Source organism: Cuculus canorus, chromosome 8 (genome assembly GCF_017976375.1).
Source record: "Cuculus canorus isolate bCucCan1 chromosome 8, bCucCan1.pri, whole genome shotgun sequence".
Classification (NCBI taxonomy): domain Eukaryota; kingdom Metazoa; phylum Chordata; class Aves; order Cuculiformes; family Cuculidae; genus Cuculus; species Cuculus canorus.
Window position 1 is genome coordinate 27,694,121 of NC_071408.1, and position 14,631 is coordinate 27,708,751.

At 47.7% G+C, this 14,631-nt stretch overlaps 1 protein-coding gene across 2 annotated transcripts in view; it reads left to right on the plus strand.

Annotated features, from left to right (window-relative positions):
* The window catches only part of ERI3 (ERI1 exoribonuclease family member 3), a 140,781-nt gene that overhangs the window by 50,063 nt on the left and 76,087 nt on the right, over positions 1 to 14,631 (plus strand). For both annotated transcript variants that reach the window (XM_054072408.1, XM_054072409.1), the window contains exon 6: positions 3,208 to 3,280. In XM_054072408.1, coding sequence (XP_053928383.1) covers positions 3,208 to 3,280 — 73 coding nt within the window. The remainder of the gene's footprint in view (positions 1 to 3,207; positions 3,281 to 14,631) is intronic.

The window sequence follows — 14,631 nt, forward strand, 5'->3', positions numbered from 1 at the left end:
CATTTACCAATTGAGCTGTTCCAGTGAATAGTGGCCTGGATAAACGGAGATACTTCTTTACAGGCTCTGACACTTCTGTACCCCAGGAGAGACGCAGCTGTTCCTTATTCACTCATACCTGGAGAAGATGCTGGAGAAACTCCTGCCTGGTCACCAGGCTGAGGAGTAGAGAACCACTGCAGGTGACAAGCTTGGAGGTGGGGAAAAGACATTGCAGGGGTGTTTTCCTTCCCATAGCAACCTGGGAGCCTGGTTTCTGTGCAGTGAGAGCCCCCGGTTCCCTGTGCTGGGAGCACTGTGTAACCCAGACTAGACCAGACCTGTAGGACAGTCCTTCAGTAAAGGGAAGTGCATTGAGTGGCTGCTTCCCTTCTGGCCTGGAGCCACGAGGCCTGCACCTTCCAGCTTGGAGAGGAGACTGATGCTTTGGTTCGTGCTGCTGACAGCCCATTCAGGTTATAGCGTAAGCGTAGGTCTTCTAGTGCTTGAGAAACTTGGTGAAGTCTCTCTGGTGCAAGCATGAAATGAGGGGAGCGCAAGCAACTGAGGGGGAGGGGGAATGTCCTTAGGTCACTCAGCTTCATAGCCAGTTTCTGGGGTTGTTTGCCAAAATGGGTCATTTATTTAGTTGACATATTTATTTGGAGCATTTATTTTCCCCAATTAAAGACCCCACTGTCCAGCGCCCAGGGCGCACTGCCATCAGTCTCAGGGTGGAAGCAGAACCAGACTGTCCAGTTTGCTGGGCCTTTTGGTCCCACAGGGATGGAAAAGCTTTAGATGTCATTCATTGCGCTGGGTAGTTAGCTGTCAATTCCTGTGGCTAACAAGAACGATGCTGTACTCGCTTCTTCTGGGCCCTATCCAAATGTTAAGCAAGATGATAATTATTCCTCTAACTGGTGCCGGGCTGAGACCTGTCTTAATGAAAACCTCTTGGGTAGGGAGGAGAAACAGCTTTTTCGTAACATACCTTTTCCAAACTGCTGTCATCATCCTCTCTAGCTAAATGTGAGCAGTGTAAGGAGAGGTTAAGCTGGTTATCTATCTGTATTAGACCAGTTGTTTGTTTTAAATGGTTCTTCTTATTGTGATCTTTTTTTAATTTGTGTGCCAATAGAAAGCAGCTTTCCTGGAGGAAGAGCTTTCTTAGCATGCTGGTTGGGGCCAGTGGGGTCTGTTCAACTATGGGATGTCATGGGCATATGTGTAATGGCTGTAAAATGCATGAACCAGGCTGCTATTTATGTAACGGCTTTGCGATTGTGAGGAGTGACTCCAGGTGGTTTATTTCAGTGTGATGGCGCTAGCATCAGATGAGCCGTGCCCAGAAATGAGACTGTGCTGTCAAGTCATATTGCTTACCCTGCAAATCGCCATAGCCCTGCTGCTTGCAAGCTCATGCTTTTGACAGGCTTCTTCCTAGGAAGGACCTCTTTAGTCAAATGTGTTTGTATGGCTTAAATTATTGCTCCTAAATGATGACAAGTATATCTCTTCTGGATGAGGCATTTGGGTTTGGCACAAGGACCCTGTTCCTTTCTTAGCCTAAACATGGCTCACAAAACCAGTGCACTGCTGGGGCCCAGCATGTGCTGCCTCTGTTGGCCACATATTCCCAGGAGATTCCCCTGGAAATGTTTGCCAGCTTCCTTCCTTTTCTTCCCATAGAAATGGAGGCAGCACTGAGACCAAACCACCCTGGTACTACACTAGCCTGAGCCTCACATTATCCACAGGTGCCTTGTCTGTGTCCCTCCTTCATCTCCTTATCAAGTAACTGCTTGTAGGGCTGAAGAGATGCTGCCTTGTTCAGCAGAGGGTTTGGAGCTGGGCTGAACACTCGGGTACTGCAGGAGATGCATCCCGGCTCAAGGTGCTGTATCTAGCTGGGAGCCACATCCGACCAGAGCTTGTTCCTGAATTTCAGCCTTGAGTGTGGAGTCCAGTCTGGATTATTCACTTGGAGAGTGGAAGAAGACTCTGCCCTGGATATGGTCTGCGTTGGGATGTTTAAGCAGCTGATGCTGACACTCACAGCTCTTCTTTCCTCTTCTGCAGCCTCCCCTGACAGCCCCCAGATGCCTGAGGAAGTTGTGAGAATCCCCATCCCCCTTTGTTTGCAAAAGCCGATTTCTGGGGTTGTGGCTTTTAACATGCACAAACGGGTCTAATTTAGTCATTTATTTAGTTGACACGTTTATTTGGGATGTTCCTTTGCTTCAGTTAAAGATCCTGTGACCAGTGCCCTAGGCGTGCTCAGCAGTACGTGAATGAACAAGATCCATCAATTACTCTTGATCAGATCAAACTGGCCGGGGAAAACTCGCATAACTCATCTCCCTGCACAGCTCTGCGACTCAGCCTTCCCTGTCTGAGGGGCGTGTCGTAGCCCCCGTGTGAACACTGGCTTTGGCACCGAGTGGGAGAAACAGCTTTCCAAATCTTGAGGTCCTGCTGTCCCTTCAGGCAATCCACCACCCTTACCGGTGCCCTTTGGTTTTCCTGAGCCCTGTTCTGGTGGCTCGCTGGAGGGAGGGAGAGGTTAAATATGTGTGCTCACAGCTCTGGCGGCTGGTGTTCAGACCCATAGTGAGACAGCACAGCATCTTGCATCTTCAGAGTTGTGACTGCTCCCTGCTTCCTGCTTTGGAAAACAGCCTCTACTTTCTTAACCCTATAACACTGGTCCTGCAGCTTTACTATCCAAAAAAATGAATGTGTTGGTGCCACCTTCCCTCCCTTACATCTCATTCAGTGTTTTAACCATAAAGGCCAAATGGAAAGCGCCAGGGCAAGACAGATGACTTTTCAGTCCTTCTGCCTGCCCTGTAAGCCGCTGACTGAGCAGGGTAGTTTTTCAGGGTAGATTTGTGGTGAGTTTGCTTAGCTAAGGACAGCCTGAATACTCCAGTTGTGTTTGTGTGTTGGTCACTGTGGAGAACTCTGTGCTGCACTTGAAGCTCATGTTCAAAATGTTCCATCTGGAAGGTGTCAGCAGCCTGGATATGGCTGGATGTATGGAAGTCTTCAGCCAAGCTGTGCTCTTGTGAGTATTTTGCCAAGAGCTGTGATCCTTCTGATGTGCAGCGTGTTACAACAGGCTTGAGGATCTCTTCCATCTCAGAACGAAATGCACTTAGAAAATAGAGTTTGTGTTGTCAGGACACTGATTGAATCAAACCTGCTCTCTCTTCTCTCTTACAGGTTACCAGGACAATGCCAGTACTTAGGGCTGCCGGTTGCTGATTACTTCAAACAGTGGATTAATCTGAAAAAGGTACTTTTGTGCAAACTGCTGTGGTCCTGCCTCCCTCTCTCCCTCCTCCCTGTGTCCTTCTCCTTTCCTCTTTAAGGAGGTGTCTAATAACTACTGCTGTTTTGCATTGAAATGAGTTATTTTCTCAGAAGCTGGGCTGAACGAGTCCTCCAGCTCCCTATTGTATCTCCTCTAATAGAGTCTTACTGTACTTGATGGGATGTGTTCTGCAGCTGGGGAGAATCCCATTGTTACAGGCACGGTGTGGTGTCTCTGCATAATAGTGGGACACTGTGAAGCCCCTCTTCAGCAAAGGTTGTGTTGGCCCCCATGTTGCAGACTCTCTCTTGTTTTGCAGCTCCTACGAGCTCAGTTCCCTTCAGATCAAATTCTGTTTGATAAATGTGTGGGAATATTTCCAAATAAAAATGTGTTTCTCTTTGTGCCGTGGGGAAGAGGAACTGTCTCAGCAGTACATCCACCTAAGTAACCAACGATCACTTTGCAAAGCAAAATACCTTGGACTTTACTGTCTGGTGCCTTGTGTTGCTTCATGCCTTCTCTGAGTGGTTAAAGAGCGGCCTGGCGTGCACCCACAGGGTCTCCTGGCACAGCTGCTCCGTCTGCATGGAAAAACATGGCGATGCCATAAGCCGTGAATCAAAGTGGGAAGAAAAGTACAAGTGTGATTACAAGAGAGTGAGGGGGGAGGCTGGGGTCTGTGCACAAGAGAAACCAGGGTGGCCTTCCTGGTTAAACCTTTGGATGAGTAAGATTCCCTTCCCCCATCCAATTTAATGTTTTGTTTGGGTTTCTGCACCGTTTCCTGATAATTAGGGGTCTCGGTCAGTGGAATTTGCTTGTAAACAGCTCGTTGTACTTGTGGGCTTTTCTTTTGTTCTTTTATTTATTTATTGTTTTAAATGGAAGCCTGAGTGACAGGCTGAGCGGCCGCAGGAGGACAATTTGCATGATCTGTTCCGTCAAATAGGGTAGAACATGAACTTAACAAGGGATGCTGGCAGCACATTCCAGGCTGAACTTGTCAAAGGGTCTTGTATTTCCCTGCTGTCAGAGCAAATCTTTTGGCTGATTGCTGGTCCTTGGTAAATGAAATCTGAAAGCACATTGGGGCATTCTGCAGTTCAGTGACCATTAATGATCGCCATTTGAAGTTCACTAAACTTGCAGTGAGTGGATAGCAGTGATATAACCAGCAGGTTGATGGCTGCAGAATAATAATAATTTTTAAAAAAACAATCCCTATGTACCATGATGTTTACTTCTTCAAGTAGGTTGATCCAACCGTGCTCCTCCTCTGGGCCTCAGGATGAATGACTTACAACTCTTTCCCATAGTTTGAGGCCTCTGGATTTTTAGGAGCAGGGATTCATTGTAATGTGGACATCAGGCAAGTGGCTTTTCTTCAAGATGGGTGTTTGCACAATGTGCTTCAGCAAATACCGTGGTACTAAGTTGGGGGCTGGTGAGCATCTTTGAAGTACCAAGCACAGAGCTAAAGACAGGAGGAGGAGGGAAGCTGTTGCCAGGAAGCGTTCCCCAGCCCAACTTTCTGAAGCCTAGAGAGCCTTTTAGCCTAGAGAAGAGGAGACTGGGGGGAGACCTTGTCACTACCTACAACTACCTGAAAGGAGGTTGTAGATAGGTGGGTGTTGGTCTTTTCTTCCAAGTGACAGGCGATAGGACGAGAGGAAATGGCCTCAAGATGTGCCAGGGGAGATTCAGACTGGACATTAGGAAAAATTTCTTCACTGAAAGTGTTATCAAGCACTGGAAAGGCTGCCCAGGGAGGTGGTGGAGTCCCCATCCCTAGAGGTGTTTAAAAGATGGGTAAAGACTTAGCGATATGGTTTAGTAGCGGACAGGTACAGCCTAGAGATTCTATGATTCTGTGAAGAGGTCACAGGCTATCAGTGTAGGATGGGAGCACATGGATTGGTGTTGTGCCCCTCTGCAGACATATTACTTAAAGTAAGGCTCCAAACTCTTGCAGATCGTGTGGGGAAGGGGATACATGGGAGAAATGTTCATCTTCTTGCAACCCCTCTTAATTCCTTAAAATCTGAACTTTTTCTGACTTTCTAATATCTGATGCCCTGTGAGACACAGTGGTTCCAGGATCCCTGCACCTCGCTGGGAAGTGGTGCAGACTGAAGAGGAGAGCTGGGGGAGACCTGTCCTGGCCTGTGGCTAAGCAGCTGCCTGCCCTGGGGCTTGCTCTTACCCCAGGGTGAGGATCTTTCCATGCTATTCACAGCCCTGCTCTCTGGAGATGCTTGTGGGGGAACCGCCTGGGTGTTTTTACGAGGGAGGATTTCCAGCCTAGATAAGTAATTCTGGCCAAGCCCTGGGACCCTCTGGAGCATCAGTGTCTTGAGTGAGCCCCCATTGTGAGTCAAATAAGGTTGGACAGGTATCTAGCTGTCCTGCTTTTCCGTGCTTAGCTAAGGTGGCCCCTTTTCTTCTCCCTTTGGCATGTACCTGACTTAGAGATACCTCCTAGGCTATCTGCCTCTGACCTGGTCCGTGAAGTGAAGGTGTTGGGGAGGGGTAGTGTGAAACAGCTGATTTTTAGGTCATGGATAATGCAGAGACTTGGATGTTTCGGATGTGGAGAAAACAGTTCATGCAAGTGTAAATGGCATGTGTGTCCGGGAGCGATTTCCTACAGGATTGGCCTCACCTGCGCCTATCTCCTGTCCTTTGGGTCTCCACTTGTGAGCAGTGATACCAAGAGGACCCCAGTGAGTTAGGGAGCTGCTGCTGCAAACACAAGGCAATGCAAAACAGTGGGGTTACGTATGGAAAGGTGTGTGCGTGGGACTGACGTGTTTGTGTACCTGTTTGTAGTGCGGCAGCAGCAACGTATGTTCCAAATTCCCTCTCCGCATCCACATGTGGTTTCAGCTCCTCTTTGTTTCCATTTTGTATCATCTGACGAAAAAGTCCTTGTCTGTGCTGCCTCTGCCAAGCACGGGATGCTCCAAAGCTCAGCAATCCCTCTTCCCCAGGTGGAGAGACAGTCTTTCCTAGGGTTTGTTCTCCGATAAATTCCTTCCTTTGTCGCTTCTGTGCTGCGGGAGCAGTTGAGGCTCACTTTGTGCCTCCAGGCCTCTTTCAGAGTATCCAAGACTTGCCTCTCGGGCAAGCTGAAGACGGGAATCAGCTCCTGCTAGCTGTCATTCGTGTCTTGCCCCAGGAAACCTTTTTGGATCAATCCAGCTGTGCAGGTGGTGGTAAGCTCCACACCCACTGCTGCAAGGGTGGCCGCAATGCCTTGGGATCTGTGAAAAAGCCTTCTGTGGAGGACAAAGGGAAAAAAGCTGCCTGTGCACTTGACCGCATTTGCTGAAGTTTTACCTTGCCCTGTGCCCCCCAAGCCTGCTAATGCATCCCTTCCGTCAAGCCTGATCGGTGTTTGCTGACATTTTTAATGTCACTGAGCTATCTTGTATCTCTGGTGAACTGTCAGTGTAGAGCTGACTCGGGGCAGAGAGTTTATCATGTTCTTCACTTCGATTAGCTCAGCCTTGTGGGAAGGCAGCAGAAAGCACAGGGGGCTTTCTTTGAATGCTGCAGCATTTCAGATATCCCCCTAAAACCGTCTCGATAGAGAGCCACCGTCCTGGCTGCCAGTTCTCCTTACGTGCCTGTCACATCGATGTGCAGAGGCCTTGTGGGTTAGGACTGAGGTGCAGAACCTGAGCTACATCATTGGAACTGGATGCTCAGGATGGAAATAGCAGAGAGTGCTTCATGTCAGGAGCGAGAGACACTAGTGTAGAAATATGTGCAGAAAGTAGGAGGCTGTGGGTCAAGATTTACGTGCAAAGGAAAGCTGCTATGACTAACAAGCTAAAACCATGCTACTACCCCAAGGGTATCCTCAGCTAGCCTGGATAAATTCATTAGTGCTTATTCTTACACAGGGATCATCTCTCATTCGTGCTCCCTTTACTCTTTTGGGAGCCTCTGTGGTTTATCGTTCCAGGTCCTGCTTGAATTAGCAGCATGGTCGGTCCCGTGATGGATCCTCACTCTGCAGGGATGGAGCCAGCGCTGTGTTAGGCTGAGGCTGCAGCACCAGTGATCGCAGGGTGACTGGGATCCTAGGAATGGGAAACCCAGCAGGCAGCAGAAGTGCCAGCACCACCGGCATATTGCGAGTGCATCACAGAGGGCAGAGTGGTTTGATGGAGCGAGGAGGTAGAAGAATGGGGATGAAGCTAGATTTTCTTACAACTAGCTTGTGCAAGAAAAATGTTGGAAGGATGATGATAGTGTCAAAGTGCCCAGACCAAAGGTCTCACCCAGATCTTCTCCATGCCGGAGGCCAGTAGCTGACGCTTACAGGTGTAATGAGGAGAGCATGGTTCGAGTCGGCTTCCCCTGGTTTGCACCAATTGTCTCTTCGAGGACTGTGAGCTGACGGCTGCCTCTGGACCTTTGTGTTTAGCACCTGCTCTTTTTACCATGTCTATCTAGCAAAAACTTGTACCTCCTTTTCTGAATCTGCTTACATTTCTGGTTTCTACAGCACCCTGCAGCAATGAGTTTTGCTATTTAATTTTGCATTAATTATATGTTCTGTTAAGATGCAGATCCTTGTGTTTTGTTTAAACATACTGTCAGATCATTTTCTTGTGCCTAGGTCTTGCGTTGTGTGAAAGAGCAAATAAGTGTTTCCAGTTCTTCTCCCTTGTGATATTCCTGACTTGAGACCTCTGCCATACTCGTGCTTAATTGTCTCTCTTCCAGCACCACATAACTTGCCAGAGGCCTGGGACAAAAGCACCTGGGGGCTCTGTGACTCTAGAACTGTGTTGTAGAAACTGTTCTTAACACTGTATGCACTGTCCTGATCTTCCATTTCTACTCTGGATATTATGCAGTTGGAAGATAAGAGAGTGTTATGTTTAACCTCTAAGAGTTTGGTTTATTCCCATTTTTTCAAATTTATATTTTTTTTTTACAATCTTCATGCCCACGACAGAGCTGCCCCTTTCTTAGAAGAGCTGTCCTGACATGTTTGACCCTCTTTGATTTCTGTTGACAAAGGGCAGTATGTCTTTAGATACAATAATAGCGGTTGCTTTAGAAGTGACAGAGAACTGGTCCTGTCTGACCAGGATGTGGTCCGGGAAGGTGGAATGGTGTGTGTGAATGAATGCAACTTTCCTCCTCTGGCCATCACGAAACAAGAGTTAGAATCATAGAATGTTTTGGGTTGGAAGAGACCTTAAAGATCATTCAGTTCTAATTCCCCTGCCATGGGCAGGGACACCTCCCACTGGATTAGACTGCTCAAAGCCTCATCCAACCTGGCCTTGGAACACCTCCAGGGATGGGGCAGCCACGACTGCTCTGGGCAACCTGGGACGGTGCCTCACCACCTTCACAGGAAAAAAAATCTTCCTGATATCTCAGCTAAATCTCCCCTCCTTCAGCTTAAAATGGTTCCCCCTTGTCCTATCCCTGCTCTCCCTGATCATGAGCCCCTCCCCAGCTTTCCTGTAGGCCTCGGTTGATGGAGCCTTGGGGAGCACAACGCGATGTGGCTGCGTGCAGAGTTGGCCTTTTCCCGGCCCACTGTTTATTGGTCTGTAGATACTCATAGCCTGGAAGCAAACTGTTAACACACACACAGAAACACACAAATGTTCTAAGGTCACCTACTTACTTTGTGAAATCTGACAGAGGAAGCATGTAATACCATGTTTTTCTTAATATTTGGCAACTAGAAATAAACATCCTAAACAAACAAAGATTTGCTAACAGCTTTTTGTCTCTCCTCTGAATTAACAATTCCTTCTGCTGTTGGGGTGGGAGGAGGAACTCTGAGTGCTTTGCAGACACTTGGTGCTAAACTGTCTCAACTGTTTTGGATAAAGAATGTTGAAGGGGGTGTGGCTTAGAAATGGTTTAATTTTTGGCCGATATGCCTGAACGTTGCCTTTGTGAGGTCTAACTTCTTGAGGACTTATTGTGATTATTATCAGGTGGCCAAGAAGACCAGTGGCATCTTGGCCTGTATCAGAAACGACGTGGCCAGCAGGAGCAGGGAAGTGGTTGTGCCCCTGTACTTGGCATTGGCGAGGCCACACCTTGACTGCTGTGCTCAGTTTTGGGCCCCTCACTACGAGAAAGGCATTGAGGTGCTGGAACATGGCCAGAGAAGGGCAATGAAGGTGGTGAAGAGGCTGGAGAACAAGTCTTAGGAGGAGCAGCTGAGAGAACTGGGGTTGTTTAGCCTGGAGGAGGCTGAGGGGAGACCTGATCACTGTCTACAACTCCCTGAAAGGAGGTTGTAGCAAGGTGGGTGCTGATCTCCTCTCCCAAATGACAGGCAATAGGATGAGGGGCAATGGCCTCCGGTTGTGCCAGGAGTGGTTCAGATTAGACATCAAGAAACATTTCTTCACTGAAAGGGTTCTTAGGCACTGGCAGAGGCTGTCCAGTTATGTTTGAACCTTTGGAAAGTCTCTCGCAGGAGGCAGGAATGGAAGAGGCTGTGAAATGAAACCAAAGGAGAATTGTGACTACAGGGTTAAGGAGAGTGAGAGTTTCTTTTCTATGGAGATTATCAAAGAAAAGTACCTGTGCAATGGCATTGGTTCATAGTTGGAAGGAAGTGGAAGAATTGCTTCTACCAACAAAATCATCATCATAGAATGGTTTGGGTTGGAAGAGACCTTAAAGCCCACTCAATTCCAACTCTGCCATGGACAGAGACACCTCCCACTGGATCAAGTTGCTCAAAGCCACATCCAACCTGGCCTTGAACACCTCCAGGGATGGTGCAGCCACCACTTCTTCAGACAACCTGTTCCAGTCCCTCACCACTTTCACAGTAAAACATTTCCTTCAAAGATCTCATCTAAATCTCCCCTGTTTCGTAAAACCATTCCCCCTTGTCCTGTCCCTGCACTCACTGATCAAAAAGCTCCTCCCCAGCTTTCCTCTAGACCCCTTTAAGTACTGGAAGATTGCTCTAAGGTCTTCTTGGAGCCTTCTCTTCTCTAGACTGAACAAGCCCAACTGTCTCAGCCTGACCATGTTTAGTACATACTTTGCTCTGCATTTACGGAAAGGCAGAGGATGCTATTTTGCTGAGCAAGAAGTTTGCTGTTACAACACAGTTTGCTGATAAGTGGTGGCTTTCAGTTGGCATTTTGCATAGCTGGTTTACAGGAGTTTTGGAAGAGCTGACTGAGGAGCTCTGGGCTGTTAATAAGTCTTTGAACATAGGAGAAGTTCTAGAGGACTGGAAGAAAGCTAATGTTCTACCAGTAATTTAGAAGGGCAAATGGAATGACCGATGAAGTAATTATAGCCCTATCAGCTTGACATTAATTCTGGGCAAAGTAATGAAAAGCCAGATATCATAGTTGATTAATAAAGAATGAAAAGAGGGTAATATAATGCCAATCAATGTGGATTTATGGAAACTAGATCTTTTTCAAACTAACTTGATATTTTTTTTATGAGACTACATGTTTGGTTGATAAAGGTAACCATGTCAATGTAATATACTTCTGGAAGGCATTTGACTTGGTACCTTATGACATTTTGATTAAGAAACAAGAGTGATACAAAATCAACATGGCACACATTGCATTGATTAAGAACCAGCAAACTGACAGCTCCTAGCATTTAATTGTAAATGGGTAATCATCGTGGAGTGCATGTCTTCCTAGTGGGGTCCCACAGGGATCTATTTCTCAGACCTCTTGTATTTAACACTTTTGTCAATGCCCTGAAAGGAAACATAAAAATCATTTTCGATAAAGTGTGTGGATAATACGTCCAAGAGTTGGCTGCTGTTGGATTTATGAACAGGTGATGGTGAGCAGGAGCAGAGGGGCTGCATCACTTCTTTCTTTGGGGCTGGTTTGACTGATATAAAATCAGAGAATGGTTTGGTTTGGAAGGAACCTTAAAGATCATCCAGTTCCAACCCTCCTGCCATGGGGCAGGGACACCTCCCACTTGACCAGACTGCTCAAGACCTCATCCAACCTGAACTTGAACACCTCCAGGGATGGGGCATCCATAAATTCTTTGGGTAACCTGTGCCAGTGCCTCACCACCGTCATAGTGAAGAATTTCTTCCTAATGCCTAATCTAAATCTTCCTCCTTCCAATTTAAAGCTGTTCCCCCTTGTCCTATCACTCCATGCCCTTGTAAGGAGTCCCTCCCCAGCTTTCCAGTAGGTCCTCTTCAGGTACTAGAAAGCTGCTATAAGGTCTCCTCGGAGCTTTCTCTTCTTCAGGTTGAAGAACCCCAATGTTTCAGCCTGTCCTCATAGCAGAGGTGCTCCACCCCTCTGATCATCTTTATGGCCTCCTCTGGACCCATTCCAACAGTTCCATATCTTTCTTATGTTGGGGATTCCAGAACTGGACACAGGACTCCTGGTAGGATCTCACTGGGTCCCATCTCTTCATTGAGAAGGATTCTGGAAACCTGAAGTCTGATGAGAACTGCAAGACCCACAGGAACACTTTCTGTAAAGACTCTGCGAGCCATTCAGGGTACTGGAGAGAAAGGTAAGGGAGACTTGGCTGTAGTCGCTAAGTATTTAGTGGGAGAACCAAAATGTGGCAAGCAGCTCCTCCAGTCTAGCGAACAAAAGTGTACGCAGTTCCAGTAAGCCAAGGTGAGGTAATTCAGGTGCCGATTTCTACAGCGAGGGTAACTCATCATTGGAACAACTTACTAATGGCTGTGGTGGGTTTCCCACCTCAAGAGGGATGCTTTTTCCTAAAAGAGTCAGCTCTGATTTAAGCAGGAATGAATGTGGAGCAGCCTTGTGGGCTGTGCAGCCGATCACAATGTGATAATCTTTGACCATCCGACTTGGCTTAGCTCTGGCTGCTCCGTTCCTTTGCAGTGAGAGCATCCTCGACGGCTGCTGACTTCAGGCAGCGCAGGTGGCACAAAGGCCCTGAGGCTGGGGATGGAAGGGCCGGCATCCTGCGGAGCTTGGTGCTGCCGGGGCAGGGGAGCCCTCCTGCTCCAGGAGCTGGACCAAAGCAGCCGCCCCCGACTTCTCCTTTAAATCTGTCGTGCAGCTGTCTGAACTCTGAAATTTCTTTCACTCTCTCCCTCGCCTTGTTAACATGTGTTGCCTTTGGGGTAATCAGGGAAAAAATATTATGTCCTTTTACAATTACCGGGTTTTGGAATATTAAAATGTCTCTCTGCATCGGCAGTGTTATTTTGATTGGTATTCTAACCTTTGACTAGCCCATAAAGCGAGCCGCTCTTCAAGCCAATATTGCAGGACTGAAATTTAATTCCGAAATGATTCCAGATAATAGGGAGACAGATAATATATGCATGAAGGATATTATGTTTGGACTAAATGCAGCAGGGCCAGGGCTTGGGAGTTGAATAATAGCCCAGAGTGAGTTATAATCTGTGGGACAGAAATACCTTACTGTCAGGGCCAGGAGAGGAACTCTTAAATCAAAGGGAAGGAGACGAGGAGGGAGTCGAGGATAGTCATCTCAAAGGGAAAGGGCATCCAGGAGAGGCCTTAAAGGAGCAGCCCTCTCTGTCCTCCTGAGGGACCTGTCCTCCCCGTCTTATTTAACAAGGAGTGCTGTGTAAAAACACATTTCCAAGGAAAACCAACATGCAAGGGAGTCATGCTGGGAAGGGTGGGTGGGAGTCTGCAAGTTCTTGGCAGTCTTTTCCCTTTTTCCCCCTGGAGTTGTTAGAAGAGGATACAGGATGGGCTGATGCATCAGACTGCTTTGCCTCACTTTCTCTACAAGTTAGAACTGAATGGACCAGGAGGTTATTGGTATGGTGGGTTTGTAATGCCTGGTAAGGTGGGGTGTTTGCATAACTCTAAGTAGTCTATCAGGGCTGGTTTTGGTATCCACTTCCACATTAAACAAAGGAAGCAGAGGCACAGTATCTAAACTGCATGGGCAGTAATTGTCATTCAGGGCTCTGCTCTCCACCTTCTCAGCCTAGGACTTGATGGCAGGCAGCGTTGTTTCCATCCCTCAAAGCTGCTGCCCAGGCTGGTGACTGGAGAGACGAGTTAGGAGCATCTTATGTGACAGCTGAGGTACAAATTTGGTGCCTTTTAAATACTGGAGGTTTTAAAAAGCGACACCCCTGCTCTAGGCTCCCTGCCCCAGAGAAGGAAACTTGTGAGGTTTGCTATTTGCTCCTCTGCACTTCGTGCTTTGCCAACAGCTTCCAAGTGTGGTGGAGCAGTCAGCAGGGTACTTTTGCTCCCCAGTAGCTCAATCCTATAACTTTAACCTGCTGGGTGTTTTTCTGTAGGAGTTTTTCTGTAGCTGGACTTTGCAGAGCATTGCAGAGTACCGTGCTGCCAGCTGTCCCGGGAGGCGGAGAGCTGAGCAAGCGGAGATGGAGAATGATCTCTGCTGCTGGGGTGACACAAACCCGTGTCGATATAACAGGCTTTGGCTCAGTGGCACGAGCTTATAGTTTCAAAGTAATGATCCCAGCCTTGCATTTCATTTCGTTTTCTTGCAGTCTCAGGAGCTGGTCGTGCTACAGCTGAGAGGGGCTCTAGATGCAGTCTGGAGGCTTCACTGGTTTTGGATGACTTGAGTGATAACATACATGCCCATCCCAGGAGGGCAAAATGAGTGGTGTCCATCTTTGCCTGAATCAAATGGTTTTGTGTATTTCCCTCTTCTTTGGCTTTTGTTGGTGTTTTTTTTAATTGCATCTTAAAAGCACTGGAGCAATTTTCTGTGGAGCACGTGTCTGTATGAACTGTCCGGGGAGCAGACAGGAAAGATGTGATCCCCAGCGGGTTCATGTAAGCTTCTGGTTCACCAGAAAGCAGCTAAGTTGGCTTGCAAAATAGCAGAACAGTTTAGTAATTCCTTTTGGCCGTAAAATCCACACCTGTGTGAAAAAACACCATTCTCGCTGCCAAACTCCTGCCCAGCAGAAGGTTCTGGGCTGGGCACACACAGCCTGTTCCTGGCTCACTGCTGTTTAGACTCTCCTGGGTGGATAAAGACAACCTCTGACCAGGTCCGGTTATGTGGAAGCCACTTGGAGCTACTCCAGTGCAGAAGGGGCATGTCACTATTTTGCTCCTATTAACAGCAAGCTTTTCCTGGAATCTAGCCTGCCTTCCTTCCTTCTTTCCTTCCTTCCTTCCTTCCTTCCTTCCTTCCTTCCTTCCTTCCTTCCTTCCTTCCTTCCTTCCTCCCTCCCTCCCTCCCTCCCTCCCTCCCTCCCTCCCTCCCTCCTTCCCTCCTTCCCTCCTTCCCTCCCTCCCATAGTTGTCCTGCGTGTGTTTTAGCATGTGTTCATCTCACAGAATCTCACAACTCTCATTCCTACA